Below are 20,930 nucleotides of genomic sequence, written 5' to 3' on the forward strand. Positions count from 1 at the left end.
TTCTGCCTTGTATTTTCAGCGCTTGGATACACGCTCCTTCCAATGAAAGACTGGGCTAGCATTTTACTACAAATTCTGATTCTACAGACCAGGGCATGAGGCCATAATGAAACCCAGGAAGGGATTTCTAGTCCATATTCTAGAATACATAAGAGTTTGAGAGGCAAAGGGTGTACCACCTAAATCAGAGAATACTATTATTTACAATGTCATTCCTTCAGGGAGAGGACACCAGTTTTGAAATCTGAAGCAAAGAAAACCAACTGTCTGCAAAGTGAATGTTTATTCAGAATTTTCCTTTCCACCCATTAACCTGAAAATGGGAAATATCATGAATGAGAAAACAATCCATTAGTTTAAGGTCAAAAAACAGACTTTTTAAAAAAAAAAAAAAAGTAAATAAAAGGGGAGTGCTTTGTGCTTCATCTGTCCTTGCCCAATGACGTGCATTTGAATTTATGGGTATTCAGACTTGTTTCTTCAGAATGTGACATATCCAATGCTAAGCTTGTTTTTGTCACTCATTTTTTGTATGGCATGAGGAATATTATTTCAATTTTTTGCTTCATTACCCTCATAATGAACAAGCCCATGGAACTCCCTTAAAACAATATTGTATTAGCAACGTTAGTGAGTCAAACACTAGGCAGGAATATCCACAGCTTCCCAAATTAACAAAATTATTTTTGGAAGCACCAACAAGCTTGAAATATTGTACTGAACATCAATCTCTGCTTGTGGCTGGAGCAAAGTCTTGGTGGCAGGAGAAGGGACTGCAGGAACACTGTGGTGCTCCTCACATCTTCCCTTAAGGAACCCAGCAATCACTTGTAGCACAGACAGAACTGCACAATTAAGCAAGCCAGGGCCCCAGTTAATGTGGCAGTTCCTGTTTGGCTTGTGCTTTGCAAAGTGCCCTGAATGGAGACACCATCACATGAAGCATCAGGAGAGTAACACTCTGGACACCAGTGAGGCATTTCAGACACCAGGATGCCAAATTTTCAGAAGCATAAGAAAATACATGTCCTGTTCTGCAGACAAACCCATTGTAAGACTGTTCCCTCTGTTTGGCTTTCAGAGAGAAAACTGGATCTCCAGACAGACTGAGCCCACGATGAATTTAAGCTTCTTGCTATGTATGGAAAGCAAAACTGACCTGATCACACACAGCTCAAAGTGCTGATCTTAGTGATATTCTCTTTTTCCAAGTACAGGCTATAGTTTGTTACATTTTTTTTTTCACAGAACGTCAAACTATACACTTACTCACTGGTGTAAATAACACACACTGGAAAGAAAAACAAGGGAGAGGAAGAGACTCAGCTTGGAAAAAGAACCACCAATTTTCGTTTCAAATGTAGCTGAACAGAAGACTTGAGAGGGAACAGATTAATGATTACAACTGCTAAACCAGGACTTCACTATAAAGTTATCATGTCCAGATGTTCTTTTTGCCTTTGATAGGTTTTGAGGTTTTACTTACAAAAATACAGACATGCATCTGGTCTAAGGGCATCTACATGCATTTAAAATGCCTGTAATACCATTAAGAAACTGACCTTTATGCATTCTGCACTCCCATTCACCTGCAAAATGAGGAATATGGTGATAAAAATGTTTGTTTAAACAAAGAATATATAGTTTACCAGTAGTATTAACATATGCATTCAGTTTATGCATTATAGTTTACAAGTAGTATTAACAGATGCATTCAGTGGTTATTCCAGCAACACTGCAGTAGAATTTTTCCCTACAGGTTGTAATACTGTCCCAGATGATGAGTTCAAATCCGTGCAAAATTGGTGTATATTAGATGTGTATTACTGACACTTCTTAGTGTATACCGTATCTTTTAAAAGTTCATTGCTGTTGGAAGCTTTTAAAAATAAAAGCTTAAAAGTCTTAAAAATAAAGTCTTAAAAACGGACTTTTTCCCTTGAAAGTATTACATATATCTGATTACTGTGCTGCCAAGCTGAAATACTCCCTCCATCTTCTATTCCAAAACAGATGGCAAATAACGAGCACCTTGGAATATTCTCCGCTTGCGGTATTCAGCTTGCGGTTCAGGACTTTCCAGCCTTCTGGGTTAGCACACAACTCTAGAAAACTGCTGCACATCAAGGAGCACCAGCACAGCTGACATAATTCAGCCTCAAACCAACCTTCCCACACTTAAAAGCTCCTTGTGTCAGCTGAAACATCTGAGATTTCAATTTGGCTTAAGAGCAAAGGGATGTGTTTAGGAGCAGAAGAGCCTAAAGTGTTCAGAGGTTCAAAGGTAGCAGAAGCACTATGGATGCTGAGACACTGCATGTAAAAAGGAACGGTTTTAGCTTTTCCCCCCCCCCATTCCTCACAATTCAGACATTTAGATTTAGTTATCACTCAGCTGGGAGAGGAGACAAAGTGGCAAGATTTTTCTTAATGTTTCTGCAAGTTTACCAACACTGCAGTACTCCACAGTAAACGTCGACACTGAAAAGATAATCCAATTCCTAAGCAGTTAAATTCACAATCCCTTTAAATGAAACTGTTATTCTGTGACATACATAATTACTGATTAATTATCCCTCATTTTAACAAGTGTCTGTAGGCCAGGGGCTTTCTTTTCCATTCCACATAAAAATGTATCTGCAGTGGTGTAAAAGACAATTAATTTTAGGGTTACTTTTTCAAACTAAAATTATTTTACACAAAAATTTTCAGAATGTTAAACTGAAGCTATACTTTCTTTAACGTCTTTTGCTAACCTTGCTTGTTTCTTCAGAAAAATAATAAATTACTGTCTCAATCCAACTCTTTAAATCATGCTACTTCCTTACATAGGTCCACCTCAGTTCAAAAGGATCATAACATATAATACACATTAATTTCAGTCCTCTTTAAATTTGCTTCTTAGAACAGTGGCTATGGGGTACTCAGTTCTCCTGTAGTCAGAGCGCCATCATGGGTTAACTTTAACTCCAAACCCCAATTTCCAAAACTCTCCCCTTAGGCTAGCAGGGCGATATAACTTCAGCAAAGTTAATTCTGGAGAAAACATGAATTGCAGAGACTTTGGAGGAATTGTCATTGTCTTGTTTAGAAGAAGATACAGGAATAAAACAAAACTATAACTTTGGTTTACAAAGTATAGCTTTTATTTTACAGACTGCTTAAATGAGTTTTCAAATATAGATTTTAAAAAGTCATGAGTCTTTCAATATATACATTCTGAAATAACTATCACATTTACATTTGAAATACTTATTGCTAATATGTTAATATTTTTGTATTTTACCAAGTGTTACCTATGAAGAACATTTTTAAGCGTTCAATAGTAATTAACCCATCATTGAAATACCATCTCTCAGCATTCTCTAGTGCATATATGCTTTTGTAGGGGTTCAGGAATTATTCTGATTTACAGGTTATGGAGAGCATAAGTATGTCTGCTAGGCTGAAATGGGAGCCATGTTTAAGTCACAGGAAAAAAAAAGCATTAACCTAATTAACCTACTGAAGTGGCACAAATAACTAAGAGAGAAGGTATTGATTCAGTCATAAAGGCTAAAAACTTATACACTTGGAGATTCAGTTTTAGTCTTCTCTTGGTCACAGCAAGAATGTGAAACACCAGGAAGTTAATGAGTGCATGGCACACAGCATTCTGGTATAATCACAACAATCTGGGGAATTCAAACAGATTGCAAAGGATTTCATGTGGAACAAACTGCATTAAAGAAGATTCTTTATTGAAATGTAATTTTTGAGTCACTGAGTACATCAAATAATTTTGAGGAGAGTCTTCAGGGCACATCAGGCATTTCTTTATATTGTTCCTCAACGAGTGCCTCAAGAGGTGCCAAGGTCGTTTTATCCTTATACAACCTGAATTTTAGCTTCTCTGCTGAAATTACCAGCAAAGGCACCAAACTGGAGGTGATTTCTCATCCTAAGCAAACTGTTCAGCCAAAGCTTCTTTCGAGTAAGGCCAATAAAGTCAGAAAATGGTTTCAACTGACCCATATAGCAGAATCTCACAATCTCACACTCCATTAATGATCTCCCAGTCCCTTGCTTTTTTTTTCCCAGTGTCATTTTCAAACCAACCCTGCCACTTTTGTACCTTTCTACAACACTGCAACCTGAACTGGATAAATCAACCCTTCAAGAGCAGGAGTTCCTTTAACAGCTTCATACAGACTCTAATGTGGCACTGAATAGCAGTACATGCTTTGAAAACAGATTAAAAATGGGTTTTAATATATTTTTACATGTATTTTAGTTCTTCTCAATCTGAGTATTACTGATTTGCAATCACCATAAGAGAGCTGACTTATATGTAATTCTTGCTGCATCACTGCAAACACAGGATATTGCAAAAAAGGTACAGTTTATCAGTGAAACACTTTCATTTTCCAAAGGTAATTTACCTTTAAGTTATGAGGCAGAAAGAAGGCAAAGAAGGTAGGTTAAATGTGTTACACAGAAAATATAACAATGACCAGAATGCATTTTTAGAGACATGGAGGTTTAGAGGAGTGGAATTCTTAGAGCCCTGTGGAGTAATTTCAGCAGAACCAGAAATGAATCTGATTTGATGCAGCATAAAAACTGCAAGGATCTCATGATTCATTTTCATGGGGGAAGGGTGCAGGTTGAAACATGCTGCCTGTTCAAACTTTCCAGAACAGAACATGGAGGATCTTAGTTCTTAAAAACGCCATCAGACAAACCATGTCATCCGTGTGATCCACACAAAACCATTGTCTGCCAAAGCTCCAAACACATGAGCACTTAACAAAGGCTTCCAAAGGCTGGAATCAGTCTCTTCAGTCACTGAATGAAGATTCACTATCAGAACTCTCTTCTGCTTTGCCATCATCTCCCCAGGCAGGCACAGGGGCATCTGGGGTCCTGCAGGAACAAAAACATTCTGTGCTGTAAATCCAGCCGAGAGCACAAGCGGCTCAGCACGTAACACCGCCGTCCTTGCACGACAACTGCAGGCACTTTATTGCCACAACATTAAACACATCAACTGTTTATGGCTCACAAACTCACACCTTGGTGCAACTGCTTCACCTACAACTGGAAGGCAAACACTAGAAACTGTAACTCACTGGACATCAAAACTCTGCAGACACCAGAGTGAATGCACGCCTTTGATGCCATCAGAAATGATGACAGATCGTTAAGAAGTGGCAAACACTTGTAGAAAGAGTTGAAAGCAGGCAATAATGATTAATTCAATTTTTTTTTCAATCTTCAGAGGTTGTTGGGCTGAAAGGAACATTCTGTACACCATTGAGCAGTGTAAATAGTACATGAAAAAAATAAGACAGGAAATGAACAATATTGTATCCAACTAAAACTGCAGGGATAATTTAGTGAAGCAAAAAAGAATTACTCAGAGTGGAATTTGGCTAGAACATTGGGTTAAATTTGCAAGAGCAGCCATGGGATTTTTATTGACTACAAATGATCAGACCTCTTGTATTTAGTTTTAAAGAGATTGTTTAGGATGGATCTTAACACTGTGGCAAAATGTTTGCTTGGGGAATCTACTGGAAATGAAGGTGAGAGAAGCAAGCCATCCAAAGACTAACATTACTGCCTGAAGATGCTGGCTCTCCGTGGACTCTCCCTCCTAAGTATGTAATGAATTTGACATTCAAGCAATACAGAGCCTGATAAAGGCTGAAAGAGAGGTATAAAATGCAAACATAATTATACTTGGGGGAAAATGACATTCAGAGAACCTCACTTCCTGTATGATAGTTAACATCTCTTGGATAAAATATTGCATTTTAAAGTAAGCTGACAGTTGTATTAATCATCCTGTTCTTATTTATGTTGGGAGTATAGAATTTCTTTTCCAACATTAGTCCTGTTTAGTATAATTTCTCTGTTGGGAATCCCTAAGGTAACTTTAAAGTGCTCCTAAACATTTTTGGTGCACAGATGAGAAGTGTGTGAAAGAACTGCAGAAGAGCCTTCTCCCTCCCCACTGCACACCTCTAAAACAAATGAAGAAAGCATTTGCTTTCTCATGCAAATACCACTTCACAATATTATTCCTTGTTGCTGTGGTAATGACAAAACAGAAGAGCTGTGCAAAGACGTGATCTGCAGAGACCAGGGCAAAACCTCTCATTTATCAAGACGAAGATGATGCTGAGTTCCTTTAGCTCATGAGAGCGGGAAAAACTCTTCTGGAAGTGAAGACAGGCAAGAGAGGAAGAAACAAAAGAAGAAATAACAAAAGAAGAAACAAAAGTTAAAGACAGATAAATTGGGAGCTTGACAGAACAGGCAGTTACCAAACGCTGTAGAAAGTTGAGGGGTGGAAAAGCCAAGAGGAGAGTGTAGTAACAATATTGTATCACTAGAATTAGCACACCTACAGCCACAAATAACCCATGCTCAGCCAATGGCAAGGAGCTGGGGGAGTCTGCAGTGAGTGACTGAGCACACAGCCATGTGCACATTTTCCTAGTTTTCCCTGGGACTGAGTGAGCAGACCCAAGGAAGCTGAAGACCCAAGAAATGCAGTGTGAATGGCAAGACACACATGAAAAAAGAAGCCTACAGCATCATGACAAGCAAGGAAATTGAAACCCCTGATATCTTAACACGTTCCACATGATGCACCTTGCCAAATAATTAGCTTTCTGTAACTAGTTTTCAAACCAGTAACATTTAAAAGAAAATTTGACTAAGCATTACTGTTGCACAGATCTTTGAAGACGGATTTTGAGATCTAACCCCAAACATATTCTGTGAGCCTCAATCCACAGTAGTAACATTTCTGTTTCACTGCAAAATAGGCAATCCAAAAGCACACACTTTTTAAAAAACAGCTTTTGAAATTTTAACCTATTTTTTTTTTGCTTTATCTACTATAAAAATCCACCCAAACCTGAAGAAATAGCAGCATTTATAGAAAGGTATGGACTTGAAAGCACAGCAAAAAATACAATATATTTAACACACATACAGAAAACTCACATTTGCTAAACCTATCTCCAACTTGCACAGGGTCTTTTTTTTTATTTCTCATTCAATCAGTAAAGAAAAAAATTGAGGAATAACTACTTTAGGCTTATCTAGACCAGGAAGTAACTGGGAGCTAAAATGACTCATGATATGATGATATTTCAGGTTTATTTTATTTAACAAATAGCTAGTTTCAGAATAAGCCTTTACAAAATGTAAAAGGACTTCATTGGTAATGAAAAATGGACTTTTTAATACCTTGACAGTTTCTGAAAATAATGCAAAAATACTTCAAACATTTTGGTGTCTATAATGTAAGAGTGATAGCTAATACTTTAATCAGTTTAACAAATTCTGTGAATTAATATAGAACTAAATTAAATGTCAACTGTAAAGTAAGACTGAAATTAACGTCTGTGGCCAGACAAGAAGCTTTGAAAGTTACTATCTGTTCTTAGTATAGTATTCTTCACATCAGATTAACTCAATCAACAGCCAAAATTCTGAACTGCTGACTTCAATATACGCTGTCAATTTTGAAGTCAAGGTGTACACTACTCTACTGAGGGAATTTGGAAACAGCTGTGTTGTCCCTCAAGCATTCCAAAAAATAAGACTGAGTTTGTTCTTACTAGTCTACAATATGACATTTTCTTATTGGAGTGTTGAAAGCAAGTACCGGGGAAAAACCTCACAGTCTACACAGGGCACTGCTAATGGCTACTGACCTTTTATTTGAGTCCTCATTGCTAAATGCACACTGTCAGATGCTAGATTGTCACTGCTATAGCCCAGAACACCATGAACAACCTTTTCTAAGCACGTTTTTCCAAGTTTTTTAAACACACAGTTGCACTGCAGCCCTACTGGGAGTCACAAATTACTTACTCGAGAAGATCCGGATTCAGCCCCTCGGAAATCATTTTGTTTCTTATTGCCATTACAGGAACACCCTGTGTAGCAGGAGGAAGAATAATATAAAACTACTGGACACAAACAGGTGAGATAAATAACACAGGTACTTTTAAACCACACTTTCATATAAATTTATGCATGTCACTTGTCAAACACAGCACGAAACATTAATCTCAGTTCCCATCAATATGAACCTAGGAAGCAAGAGATGATTGAGATTAAAAGCTCATTTAATCCATCTTATATTTATGGCAAAACATCTAGAGAAAGTTGCAGGGAGAGAAGAATCAAGACTGGATAGATATACCTGCAATTTGTGCACACAAAATTATGCAGCTGACAAATGGATAAGAATGTGGAGAAAGCACAAAGTAGCACAAAGACAGCAGAGAAATTGTGCTAGGAAAGACTTGGGCATGCTGAAGGTATATCCAAGATAGTGGAGAAAACCAGGGAAGTGCATCTGCTACCCCTCCAGAAGGATCTCGTAAGGCAGTGCTAAAAGCTGGAGAAGTCCAAAAAGCATGGAGAAAAAGGCAGACAGGACATGAGAACAGAAGCACAATTCAAAAGTGATTTCTCTGAATACTGCTTGTACAGTCAGGCTTGAATCTGCTGTGACTTGTGGACAGATTTCAGCCAAATATGTACATGTTAAAAAAATTCCTTCCCTTCACTGCAAGTCCTTCCACAGCTTCTGCACCTTATGCATCAACACCTAAACATCCTCTTATCTTGGATCACATATCCAAGACCCACGTCCTCTCAGGAGGTCCATTCCAACAAACTGCTCCTATGTTTCCACTATAGTTGCTCAAAGGCAACTTGTTGCTTTGCCATCTCCTGTTGGAAACCATCAGAAATACCATCTGGATAACTCCATGCCAATATAGGATATGGGAAAAAAAACCCCAAACCAAATGAGGATACAATTTCTGATTCAAAAGGAACAAAGTTACTGGTGGTCTAAGAAATTCTAAATGGAAAGTGGTGTAGTATCTTTTGTCCAAAAGCAAGTAAAATAGTGCTAAAATAAAGGGCAGGCATGACTAATGTTCCAGAGAAAGATGCGATTCTAGTGATTCTAGTGAATATTGTTGTTAATTTTTAAAAGCTCCAAGGTAAGAACCACAATTAAGGATTGTGCATGAGGACTGTGGAACAGCACACACACAGGTACATAGCTGCAGCAATCTATCAGAAATAATGTCAAAAAAGGTCATTCAAGCAGATGCAATGTAATACCTTGAAATAAAAGAATATCTCTTTACTTCACAACTAATGTGCATTACACAGGTGAATGTTTTGAATATTTATTTGAGTATTTCAAGACAGTTTAAAAATTGAGTTATTCTAGTACAGATCTGGACACCAGGGATTGTGTGTCTACACACCATCTTGTACTAATGTACTAACTTTTCCCCTGCTTCACTGCTCTTAGGATACTTTTCCCCACCTCAGAAGTCACTGATGAGTTGTTTATCCATCAATTCCAACTATGTGAAAACAGAATTGAGTCAGATCAGGCAAGGCAGAATTCATATTTGATTTCAATCAAAGGGAATTTGGTACAGGACTTCTAAGAATGGGTTGTTTTTATGTTCACACCTGGTGTATGTTTTATTCCAACACTGTGTGCATTAAAATCTGTGAGAAAAAAAAATCCTCTCAGTACCCTCATATATCACACATTCACAAAACTAATCTGAAGTTTAATCAAAATGCTCTTAGGCTTCTTATCTGAAGGAAAACAATTAAGATTGTACCTATATCTATTTATAATACAATCAGGGCAATACAATTACTTTACCTTTCATGCTTCCTAAATTTTAATCTGCAAATACGGTACTGCTTTTGTGTGATTTCTTGGAATATTGTTGTAATTTTAAAAAGTAAGAATTTAGTATCCTCAATTGCACTCCACCAAATGAGTTTGTCACAATTTCATGGAAGAGCTACTTTTAGTTTAGAATGGTGCTCTTTTATACTACAAACATTGTGAGTAATAAATAATTTATCAGTTCAAACAAATCTTCACCTAGAAACTTAATTTGGGCAAATAAATGACACTAACTGAAATACTTGACCGGACAAGGAGACAAATTTGGCAAATACAAAAACACACATTAATTTGTAGTATGTTAGTTTGACTTTCCTACCACACTGTTTACAACTGGCAGAGGAGTCTCCAGGAACTGCCAGTACACAGGAGAAATGTGGAAAGTGAGATCTCACTCCTCTAGCAGTCATAAAAAAAAATAAAATTCAAAGTAATTAGACCATCCAGCACTTTCAAATCCACTTTGAAGTCTGGCATTAAATCAATACAGTAACATAGTGTTCTACTCTCTGCTACTATCCCACTGCTAGGTTTTCCAAATGGTTTGTAATGAGCTACCCATAAAGTTTCAATTTGTGATTCAAGTGAAAAATAAGGTTTGGAACACCATTCAAGGGATGAAGCAGACCAATTGTAACAATTTCTCTGAAGACTGAGTGAAATCATGAAGTTAGTTTTCACATAAGCAACATTTAATTAATACTATGACATAGTCATACTTTCCAGAATTATAGTATGTATTTTAGAGGAAAATTTCCCCTGACAAATTGAAAATAAATGGAAATAAACTCTTTGTTTCCAATCTCATTTTTATGTTTGTGGATGTGAAACGACCTCTTAAAAATATCACAAATAGTCTCCTATTCAACTTCTCATTCCTTCATTAGATTTCACACATGTTAATATTGAGATTACAATAATTTAGTTCCTATTTAACTGTAGCACAGACCACAGATAAAGATGTAAACATAACCTGCATCATGAACAACAGGAAACTGGAGTGGAACCAGATAGTGAAGTAATCCTTGTATTTCTATTTTGGTCCTTACAGAAATATCAAGTGCTCCTGTTCTGGACTATACTTGCAAAGCTGTATTTAGTACCCTCCAGTAAAATCAGGCTGTAATCAGTCTGTATGCAGGGAATGACTCCAATTTGCCAGGACAACTCCACTTTCAGTGGCATCTTCTGTGCCTCCGGCTAATATCACTTTGCCTTTACACATTTCACACTTCACTTCACAAGTCTACCAGCAGAATTCTGTAGGAAGATCCTGCCAGAAGCTGTCTGAGGGAATATATTACAATAATTCATTTATTAGAGAAGATGTGCTAGAATATTATGATGTTATCCTACCTTAAAGATTACTGTTGCAATATATATTTTCAGATATTTAAGGTTCACTTACAGCTGTGTGGTGCATTCCACCAAAAAATAACATAACATGAGAACTGACTTACCACTTGTACCATTTTGAGGTATCTGGCATATCTTGGATCCTTGGCCACAGTTGTGACATTTTCTGTTACTACCTCCGTTTTCTGCAAACCTTCTTCTTGTGTATTGTTCTGCTGCATGTGAAGAACAAACCCTTTAATGGTTAGGTGCACACACCACAGCCATGGAGAGATTCCAAACAATAAAACTGGGTATTTCAGGGTAAAGTGCAACTCTTCCTCATCAAGATTATTCTGAAATTCTTCAACTCTTCCTCATCAAGATTATTCTGATCTACACTCACAAAATTAGAGGTTTCCTAGATGTAGGAAATCACAAATCCAGCTCTTTTGCTGTTCACTGTTACAAGAGTGTCTTTCTACTTCTAGATACAATTTAAAGTTACTGAACAACACATAAAAAACCAGAAAGGCCCTAACAACCCTGTTAAGTTGCATTTAATAAATATCACAGTATTAAATATAAATAGTCTTTAAAAAAAAATATTTATAAGTATATCAATAAATCTCCCCCAGTAGTCCAATGCCTTTTTTCCTCAAAGTATTTGATTCCCTGACAAAGGTTTCATACATATCATGTAACTTCTAAACTATACTTTTGAGTATAAATCATTACTCAAAGGATAATACAATGAAATCAAAGATTGCTTGAAAGTATTTAATTTAAATGAAATGAAAAATGACAAGAAGTTTCTAGTACTTTCAAAAGAACACAGAAAACTGTGTTCTAATTTTTTCTACAAAACTAACCACCTGAAAGTGTGAAATAGATGAACTTTATATACTTAAATATACTTTATATACTTCCATATCTGAGAGGAGGAACATTTTAAGGAAAATGAACTCATGGTGAGTCATTCTCTAACGTGGCTGGAACATGCAATGCTGTCCAGTGTCTACCCTGCTGCAAGTGAGAGTTACAATCTCTGACAGGCAGGCAAAAGCAGCAGAGTGCTCCAGCTACTGCTCTTCCACAGCAATTTCCACCAAATAAGGGAATGAGCAGATATCAGAATTGAGGATTCCATGAGAAGAAACTGTAAGGGGAAAGTGGGAAAAGAACTCCATCTACAAATGGGCCTGAAAGCCTCACTTAGTTAAGTGGTGATCATGGGATTCAAATGTCTAGGTTAAAAAATCAACCAACCACACACATTAAATTCCCCAAAATGACAAGAAGTTAGTTGCAGGGGTAACATTTTAATGCTGATTGCTAGTAATAAGCTGGCCTTTACTGTAAGCGGAGGATAATATACAGAAAACCTTCAATGTAATAAACTCTTTAGAATTAAGCATGCTAGAAATTCCAATTTGAGTTAAAAGCTCACATTCTGAAGAAAGGAGAAAAGAGTTGCAAATATGTGATTTGAACTGTTATTTTCATTCATGACCTTCCCAGCACCCTGATGCAATTCCTGTTCATATTTTAGTGTGATTGAAAAGGAGGGAGAAATTTAGAACTAGATTTGAGTTAGTTCTAATTATTTAAGTCACACAGTTAATAAAGGGTATAGCCTTTTTTGTTTTAAGTTACTTGTTAAAACAGTGCCAGTAGAGAAAATCCTACTGTTAGACTTTTACAGTTGATTGCTCACTTCCAATAGAATTGCTCCTTCTATCTACTGCAAATGACATTTAAAACTTGATCTGGAGAGCTCTATTCCTCCAAGGTATGAGTTATGCTGCATTACTTACTCCAGGCTGAGGTGATCCAGCTGTCTGTGGATCTGCAGCAGCCTGTGCCACAGGACCATTTGTAACACTGTTCACATTTGCACTGGGCACTTCAAATTTGACATCTTCTAGGCCAGGAATTGAGGATAACTGAATGCAAAAAACATCATCAAATAAGCAATGAGCACTTCATAAGACTACATGTACAACAAAATGTGCAGCACCCTGCTTATCACTTATTATCCAGGTAAGTTTTAGATTAGTAAAATTGTAATTTTCTGCCCCTAGTTTTCGTATTTTGATTGAGGGAAAAAATCTTTCTATCCAGCTGCCTTCTACAATAAAAACTTTCACTGTTAACACAGGGCTGCAGAGCAGGAAGGGCTTCCACACCTTCCCAGCATTTTGCTACTGCATTTATCAACCACGAGAGCCATGCAATCTCTGCTACTTCTCCTACAGTGAAAGAAATCATGGCAAGAACAGCTCTATCACCTAACAGATGGGAGACTGGTTACAAATTTTTTGATTTTCTACATGTTTCACTTTTTTAAAGGAAATTATGTGAAAGGATATTAAACACACCACAAATCTATTTGAATGAAATTCTCTTTAACATGATTATGAAGAATTCTGCAAAAATTCTTCATCAATTCAGATAATTCCTAAACATTTTGAAATAAATAAGAGTTAGTTAGCTCTGTTTTGTATTATTACACTATTTTTCCCCACAAAGATCTTAATGAATGCTTTCAAAATATCTCCCCCCTTGCTCCCAGAAAAGCCAACTGAAATTGCCTCCACCATAATTGAAAGAAGAACTTGCTAAAATTTTATGGTGGGTGATTGATTGACTTTGGGATCTTGTTGGGTTTTTTTTTTTTCCTAGTAAATGATATACTGTATTTTCTATCTAAGACCACAGATTGTATCTTTTTGTCGTTTCAGCTGAAGAAGATAAACTAATTTACATTAGCTTAGATCCAGTTCAGGTCACATTTCAATATCAAAAGGATTTCCAAGGCTTTTCCCTAGTTACTTATATCAACTGAAGTACTTAGAGTCCAGTAACATACAAAGATACTTTTGTTTTACAAAGGGGGAAAGAATTTCCTTATTACTGTTTGTATGGCATAAAAGTGTTCCTTTCCTGTTACACATGCTTAACAAACTCAAATTTTCCACTAGGTATTGTTGTTTCCTTTCTTCTGTATCAACTACCTATTCAAATGTTACACAGTATAAGTAGTAAGACATTAACTAGGGAAGAGAGTTAAAGAATTTTTGGTATCAGGATTTGATATCAGGATTTTGACATCAGACTCCTTCAAATCATTATGAAAATTTATTTGCTCAATTCAGACTCTAGAAAGGAAACTAGTTCACATAACCTAGGAGGCTGTCCCTGTTAGAAGATGAAGTCTATATCCATACAAACCTTTGCATCCAGAATATTGAGTGTGGTTTCAATTTGTTGGATACGGAGAGACAGTGCTGACAATTTCTACAACAGAAAACAATTAGGATGTGAAAACACTCTCCTGTGCACTTGGACATATAAAAGAGTTTGCAGCTAGTTTTAAAAAATCACTTCTTTTAGCTTCTCCCTGCAGAAGGCAGAGTCAGTGTAAATGAGATTATCACATTATGAAATGAATGAAGCAATGACAATCCTTTGTAGAACAGTAGCTACAGCAGTACAAATTTTAAATAATTTTACTCTGCAGTTGATTTTCCCATATAATGACAGAAATGAAGACAGACTATTTAGAAAAGAAAGCCAAAGTAAATAGGGTATTACTTTGGGCAACTGGACAATAATGGTAGACACATTGTACTCTCCCAGTTACTGAAAGATCTTTCTTCAAAGCTTTTTCCAAATGTGGAAGATGAAAAGAGATGATGTGTGTGTATGTAACTGAGCAAACACAAAGAGAAAATCTGATCATTAATACAGCAGGTGATTCAATAGTCCTATACAGTCAAAATCCACAACGAATCAGAACTAACCAGACACTTTATATGCTCCAGGTGCACCTCAATCAAATTCTGACTTTTTTTTTTAAATTAAAACAACTTAAGTTTTTCTAAATTACTCCATAAGAACTGCCAGTCTTTTAACTAATCACTACCATACTCCACCAGACCTGTCCAAGTGAAGTTGGCTAGAGTGCTGGCTGGCAGATACGTACCATTCTGACAGCTTTCTGGCACCTTGGCAAGATTCTGCCTGGCTCTGAAGCAGAACTTTAACACCCTAAGAAAATGGCAGTTCTGCCAATATGCTAGAAAAAGCAGGAGACTGACAGGAGTTAGTCTTTTTGGATAGAGCACTGACTTGTTTACAGATGGTCCTTTGTTCACCGAGTCAGCTCCTATTGGAAGGAACTATGTGTTCTACATTTAACTGGATAAGGGGGAGGAAAGATGTACAAAAGACAATTATGCAATTTTATGGGTCTATTTGACTAGACAAGAGCCAAGAAATTTAGAGTTAAGGACGGTGTCAGCTCTGATTTTGAGTTTCTTGGCTTCTGTTGACTTACACTGCGACCTTTCACATTAAAAACACTTCTGTAGTTCATGAATATGAAAAACTTCTCAAGGAGTATATAAAGCAACTATTTAGTCTCTTGAGTAACAGCACATTTTGGTTAACTAATAACTGTTTTATTAGGCAGACTTCACAGTGCTGCTGTGTGCTCAAGGTGGCTTTGAATATATGTGTTCTGATTTCCACAGGGCCCGTGGAAGAGGGAATTCTGATATCAGGTGACAACTGACTCTTGGACAACTGACAACAGCATCATCAGGCGGTCACACTGTCCCACCTATCAAGTTACAAGAAGTTCAAAAACCTAGGGAAAATGACTTTTTTCCTCTAAAGCTCCATATATTCTTGTAATATCCAAATCTTATACTTGTCACGCGTCTGGCTCTAAACTTCACCAACAAATAACAGAATTTCTCAGATTACATGGCTTAGTCTAATTGGATTTGACTGCTGCTCTGGCTCAGCTGGCTAGAGCTGTATGGCATTCTTTGTTGAATAAACTAATGAAAAAGTACAAAAAACCTCTAAAGACAAAAAGGTTACCCTCAAAGCCACATTAGAAAACACCCGTTTTGCAAGGAGGACTCTTGTCCTGTTCAGCGGACAATTCTAATCTTGCTGGTCTGGTGTATTTCCATTGACTCTAAAGTCACATAAACTTACTAATCCTAAATATTTTTATTTTTCTCTCTTTTTGCAGGAAACTGAAGTTAAAGGCTTCATGTTCTATACTAATCACTTGCCAAAAATGTCCTTTTTTCAACATAAAAACTATTTACATTCAGCACTTAGCGTACAACTCTCTTAAATTAAAGGTGATAAAATCTGAAAGTAAGTCTTGATGGACCACAAAAACATGGCATCCTGCTTTCATAACAACACCAGAGCCAGAGATGAAGCTGCTCAGAATAAATTCCCTGTATCAAGAAGTTCAAAGACTGTTCCAAATGCAAAAGTTTAAGAAAACAGGAGAGTGTGGCACAATCAGGAGTTCATGTGGATCCCTTGGGGAAAAAAATTCTGTCTTGAGCACTTACTAAAGAGAAACCTTCAACAGAAAGCAGACTATATTTTTGGTTTAGGCTACCAGTATTACTGCATCAAAAACGTTTAAATGAATGGTTCCCATTTCTTGAATTTCTTTTAATTGTATCAAGGGCCAGCTGGGAAAATAATAAACATACCTCTTCACAAACAGTAGAAAAGCGGTTGAGAAACTGCACTGTGTGAACCACAAACTGGTTTAGAAATGCTACAGTTCTTTTCTGCTGAATAGCAGGAACCTGCATTAAGAAAGGTAAGGAAATTAGGTTACACATCAATGTAAAGTTTCACATTTGAATTGAAGTATCTGTTCAAATGTACATTTTTTAGAAGAAATTATTTGGAAATCTCTCTTAAGTGTGCCTGCTATGAATGCATACATACACACACCATTTTCTAATACACATATGCATTCATACAAAACCTTTGCCACTACAAATCTACTAACACGACAGCTGAGAATTTACAGGACGCATAGAAAAGGCAACAAGACCCAAGAAATGAAGGATTGTTATCTTAAAGAAAACACCTTCAGATGAAATTGTGAATATTCCTGAAAATCAGAAGGAAAAACAAACTTGGCCAGCCATACTAATACTCATTTACAACTAATGCCATGATGAAAACTGAAGTGTAGTGATGTTGCCATCTAAGTATTTAGTGGCTGCCCTACTGGTTCTCATTTGCACACCCAGACTATCCTAAAATGACGAAAAGTTATCCTCCAAATCAGTTTTGATGCTCACATCCTTTTCAGACTAAACTGTAGAATGTTATGTTTGCCAAAAAGAATAGTGGTCATACTGTAACACAGAGTTGGGATTTTTATTTAAACCATTACAGAAGACTGGATTCAGGAATTTGCACACAAAAGTTTATGTATAAAATTTTAGTTTATGTATAAAAATTTAGTGCCAATGTTAATAACCTTGGACAATTGGTTTAAGTTTTAACATTCCCAATGGAAATCAGCCTATGAAATTGTCATTGATTTAAGTGGAAGGTTTACAAGGAATATTATTGGCAGCCAAGATTCTGCTGCACTTTTTTGGTGAATACAGCGACCCTCTGGTCTTCACCTCTTCCTTAGCCGCTGATTTATCAGTGCATTCAATACACAATCCACTATGGCCATCTCAAAATATCCTGACTTTTTGTGAGACTTTTGTTGCCACTATCTGGAGCCTTCATCCTGTGCACTGTACAACAGCATCTGCTGAAGTTCAATTCTGTGGTTCCAAAATTTGCCAAGCAGAAATTTGCATTTGCTTATGACTTCAGCAGAAATCTGTGGGGTGGCACAGAGCATGGAAGAATCATGGGTGTACTGGAGCTGTCCTGTCTTTACGCTCTCTATTGAGAAAACTAAGTTTAAAAATAAAGTTTCTGCAACATTTAAAGAAACGAGCACACAGCTTTGCACAGGATTTGCCTCCCAGATCGATGTCTGAGACGGCTTAGTCTTTAAATAAGAAGTTATCGCAGAACTTGCAGGAGACAGAGGTAAGGGCCAGAGGCCGCTCTTTCCCGGTGCGAGGGCGGCACCGTCCCCGCACGGGGAGCTCCCCTCGCCCGCTGCCACCGGGCCGGGCCGGGCTGGGCCGGGGGGACGCGGAGCTCTCCCAGCACCAGGGCCAGCGCAGCCGGGCAGGAGCAGCGGCAGCCGCGGAGCGCCGGGCGAGCGCAGCCCGTACCTTGGTGAGGTCAATGCCGGAGCCCACGATGGGCAGCCCGTCCTCGTCCATGCTGCTGGGCCGAGCCGAGCCGGGCCGGGCCGGGCCGGGCGCTGCCCCGCTCCGCAGCTCGGCCGCGCTCCGCAGCCTCGGCCCGGAAACAAACGCCGAGCGCCGCGGGGCGGGGCGCGCCCGCTGCCCGCGCTTCCTCCTGGGAAACGCAGTCCCGGAACGGAGCCCTGTTCCCCGGGATAAACCCCGGGAATAAACCCCGAGCTCCTGGGCTGCCTTCTTGGGCACCCGCTGTTTTGCATTTTTTTTTTTTGCATTTTGCGATGCAAGTGTTGCCAGCCGCTGAGGGGCCCGGCCATGCCCCTCTCTGCCCCACACTGACACCCAGCCCTCCACAGGCCTCAGGACAGGGCCTTGCATGGTGGTGTTTGGGAAGTGTCGTCCCCTGCAGTAAAATGTCAAGGAAACAATGAGAAAAGCCAGTGAAGGAACTGTTCCTGTACTCATATGCATAATTTGAGTGGAGAAGTGCCATGCTTTGGATGTGGGGAGTCAAAATAAGGAGTGCTGAATGCCTCTGGGTTCTTCCGAAATAGACAAATTTGGGGTGATCTGGAGTCCTTGTTTACAGCAGTAAATCCAAAGAGACTGTAGTGGATTTCCATATTTAGTGGAAATTCTTCATGGTTACATCTAAATACTGGTGCATTTAATGAAGCCTCCTAAATTCAGGCCAGTTAAGAAACCGTCTTAGTCTGAGGATGTCAGGTGGAAACTTCTTTTGTGACGAGACGAATAAAGACTCACTAATTACTGCAATACTTTGAAGACTAGATCCTAAATGTAATATACTAATTTCGGTTTAAAATTTACCGAAATTCTCATTTTACCTCCAAATCATCAGTTTGCCAAAACATTCTACAAATCCATATACAGAATCAATGGTAGCTTACTCCAGTTGCCATAAAATTGTCAATTATTTACTGAAACAGCTTTTTTGGCTTTATTACTTTCACAATGTATTTATGACTAACCTGCTGTCATATGCACATCATTATTACATTATTACAAGAAAGTATAGCAAAGTTTTTTTTGTCCATGCTAAATTGAATTATTGAACATCTTCTGATTCATACTCAGCTTTGGAGAAGCGATGTTGTTGGCTCAATTTCTCACCTCTCCCAAAGGATGAGCTGCAGACTAACCTACAAAATTCAGTGGGTTTAGCTTTCAATCCATAGCTTACAGGAGTTGTTCAAATTTGTGTCGGGCAACAGAGCTGTTTATTTAACTAAGAGTTATTTTGCACTAATTTGAGTTATTTGTTTATAATTACCTTAAAATTCCAACTAAATATATTCAAGAAGAATTAATCTTGTTTATCATTAAGTGTCTATAATAAATTTTTTTCAGGCAATGGCACTGAAAATTAATGTAAATGCATAGCCAGATCTTATCTGAATGTCTTGGTCTGGATAAGAAATCTCCCAAGAATATGCTATTTTATGAACTTTCTGGTACTTCCTGCTTTTAATTTGCCCAAAAATACTACATAGAAAAGTGCAACACAGCACTTTTTCCTCCCAGCTGGAGTTAGGAAATGCAGGGTATGAAAAGTGAAAAACAGAAAGGAGGAAGTGATCCAAATTTTCCAAAACCTCTTAAAAAAGTTTAAATTGAACTATCTTGTTTAGCTGTAAATATAAATGCCTGAACTTCCAAGGAGAGGATTTATAAAAAAATAAATGAGTGATAATATCCAGATTTATAGTGTGTACAATTTGAAAATGTATTTCTTACCAGCACCTATGCTGGATGATAAATGTCAGACTGAGGAATAAGTGCTGTACAGGATGTGACTGCTGGCACCCTATGCATGTGTATATATATATATAGTTTCATTTAAAGACCCTGTTCTGTAGCTCCACCTTCCAGTGAAGGAAAAGAGATTAAAGAGTGTTTAAGAGTTATCAAAATGTAGTTTGGTTGAACATTAGTATTTTGAAGATGTCAGCTTTCCAGATGCTGAGGCTAGCTTGGAGTGGAAAAGCTGTGTGTACAGAAAACTGATCAGAGCTCTATCTTCATCATTGGTAAAAAATACCTGACTTGTGATTAGGGTATACAGAAAAGTAAAAGCAAAAATATGGGTTTCAAAGCATTGAAACTGATCTGCTCCACATATTGCACAGAATCAGAGCCTCAGATCAACAGCAAAACAAAACTGCACAAGCTGAGAAAAACTGGCAAGTGCTACTGAAGCTTACAATGTTCATATGCATCTTGTGTGCTTATATTCTGTTACAGGTCCCAGGACACCCACCACATTCAGGTTAGAATCAGCCCAGAACTCAAATAGCTCTACAACTGAGAGAGACAAGTTAAACAGAAACAAAAAGCTGATCCAAAAAAATTTCCAGACATGGTGTCACCTGATCCTCCACAAGGGGCAATAGTTGTTTTTAATAAGGTGGTCCAATGAACAGCTGAAAAGATCAGTGTGGATTAACATTTGCTTTATTTCCCATGGAGTCTTCTAAATCCATGCTTGCAAAGGGTATTCTAGTAAAATTTTCTCTATGGAACCAACATTGCATCAATAATTTTTCTCTATGGTGAATTTAAGCAATGTCCCCTCCAATCTCAATAATCTAAGTGTGCCAGAATTTGTACAATCCTTGCAAACAGTTCAGAAAATTATCAACCCTTCACAGTTAAATAGACTGAGAAATACAAATGTTAGGTATTATGTAGGTTTCTTAAAAAAAAAAAAA

The 20,930-nt window shown here is 37.7% G+C and overlaps 1 protein-coding gene across 2 annotated transcripts; it reads right to left on the reverse strand.

Annotated features, from left to right (window-relative positions):
* Positions 1-3,123: 3,123 nt before the first annotated feature.
* On the reverse strand, positions 3,124-18,298 carry WASHC3 (WASH complex subunit 3). 2 transcript variants are annotated; one of them, XM_059472201.1, is made up of 7 exons: positions 18,166-18,298; positions 16,612-16,710; positions 14,312-14,377; positions 12,895-13,023; positions 11,203-11,310; positions 7,876-7,940; positions 3,124-4,905 (listed from the first exon to the last, which is right to left on the reverse strand). In XM_059472201.1, exons 1-7 carry the CDS (start codon positions 18,214-18,216, stop codon positions 4,821-4,823), a joined length of 603 nt encoding a protein of 200 aa, XP_059328184.1. In that variant the 5' UTR covers positions 18,217-18,298; the 3' UTR covers positions 3,124-4,820. The 2 variants fall into 2 exon arrangements, with proteins under 2 accessions (XP_059328184.1, XP_059328182.1); XM_059472199.1 differs by having other exon boundaries at positions 11,203-11,313.
* Positions 18,299-20,930: the final 2,632 nt, after the last annotated feature.

This window comes from Ammospiza nelsoni, chromosome 5 (assembly GCF_027579445.1).
Source record: "Ammospiza nelsoni isolate bAmmNel1 chromosome 5, bAmmNel1.pri, whole genome shotgun sequence".
In the NCBI taxonomy this organism is placed as follows: domain Eukaryota; kingdom Metazoa; phylum Chordata; class Aves; order Passeriformes; family Passerellidae; genus Ammospiza; species Ammospiza nelsoni.

What these genes read in the sequence shown, in the direction of transcription:
- WASHC3 (XM_059472199.1), bottom strand. Translation starts at nt 18,216, where the DNA reads ATGGACGAGGACGGGCTGCCCATCGTGGGCTCCGGCATTGACCTCACC. An exon ending in CCGGCATTGACCTCACCAAG is followed by an intron (nt 16,711 to 18,165) that starts GTACGGGCTGCG and finishes TTCTTAATGCAG; the next exon opens with GTTCCTGCTATTCAGCAGAA. An exon ending in TTTCTACTGTTTGTGAAGAG is followed by an intron (nt 14,378 to 16,611) that starts GTATGTTTATTA and finishes TTTCTGTTGTAG; the next exon opens with AAATTGTCAGCACTGTCTCT.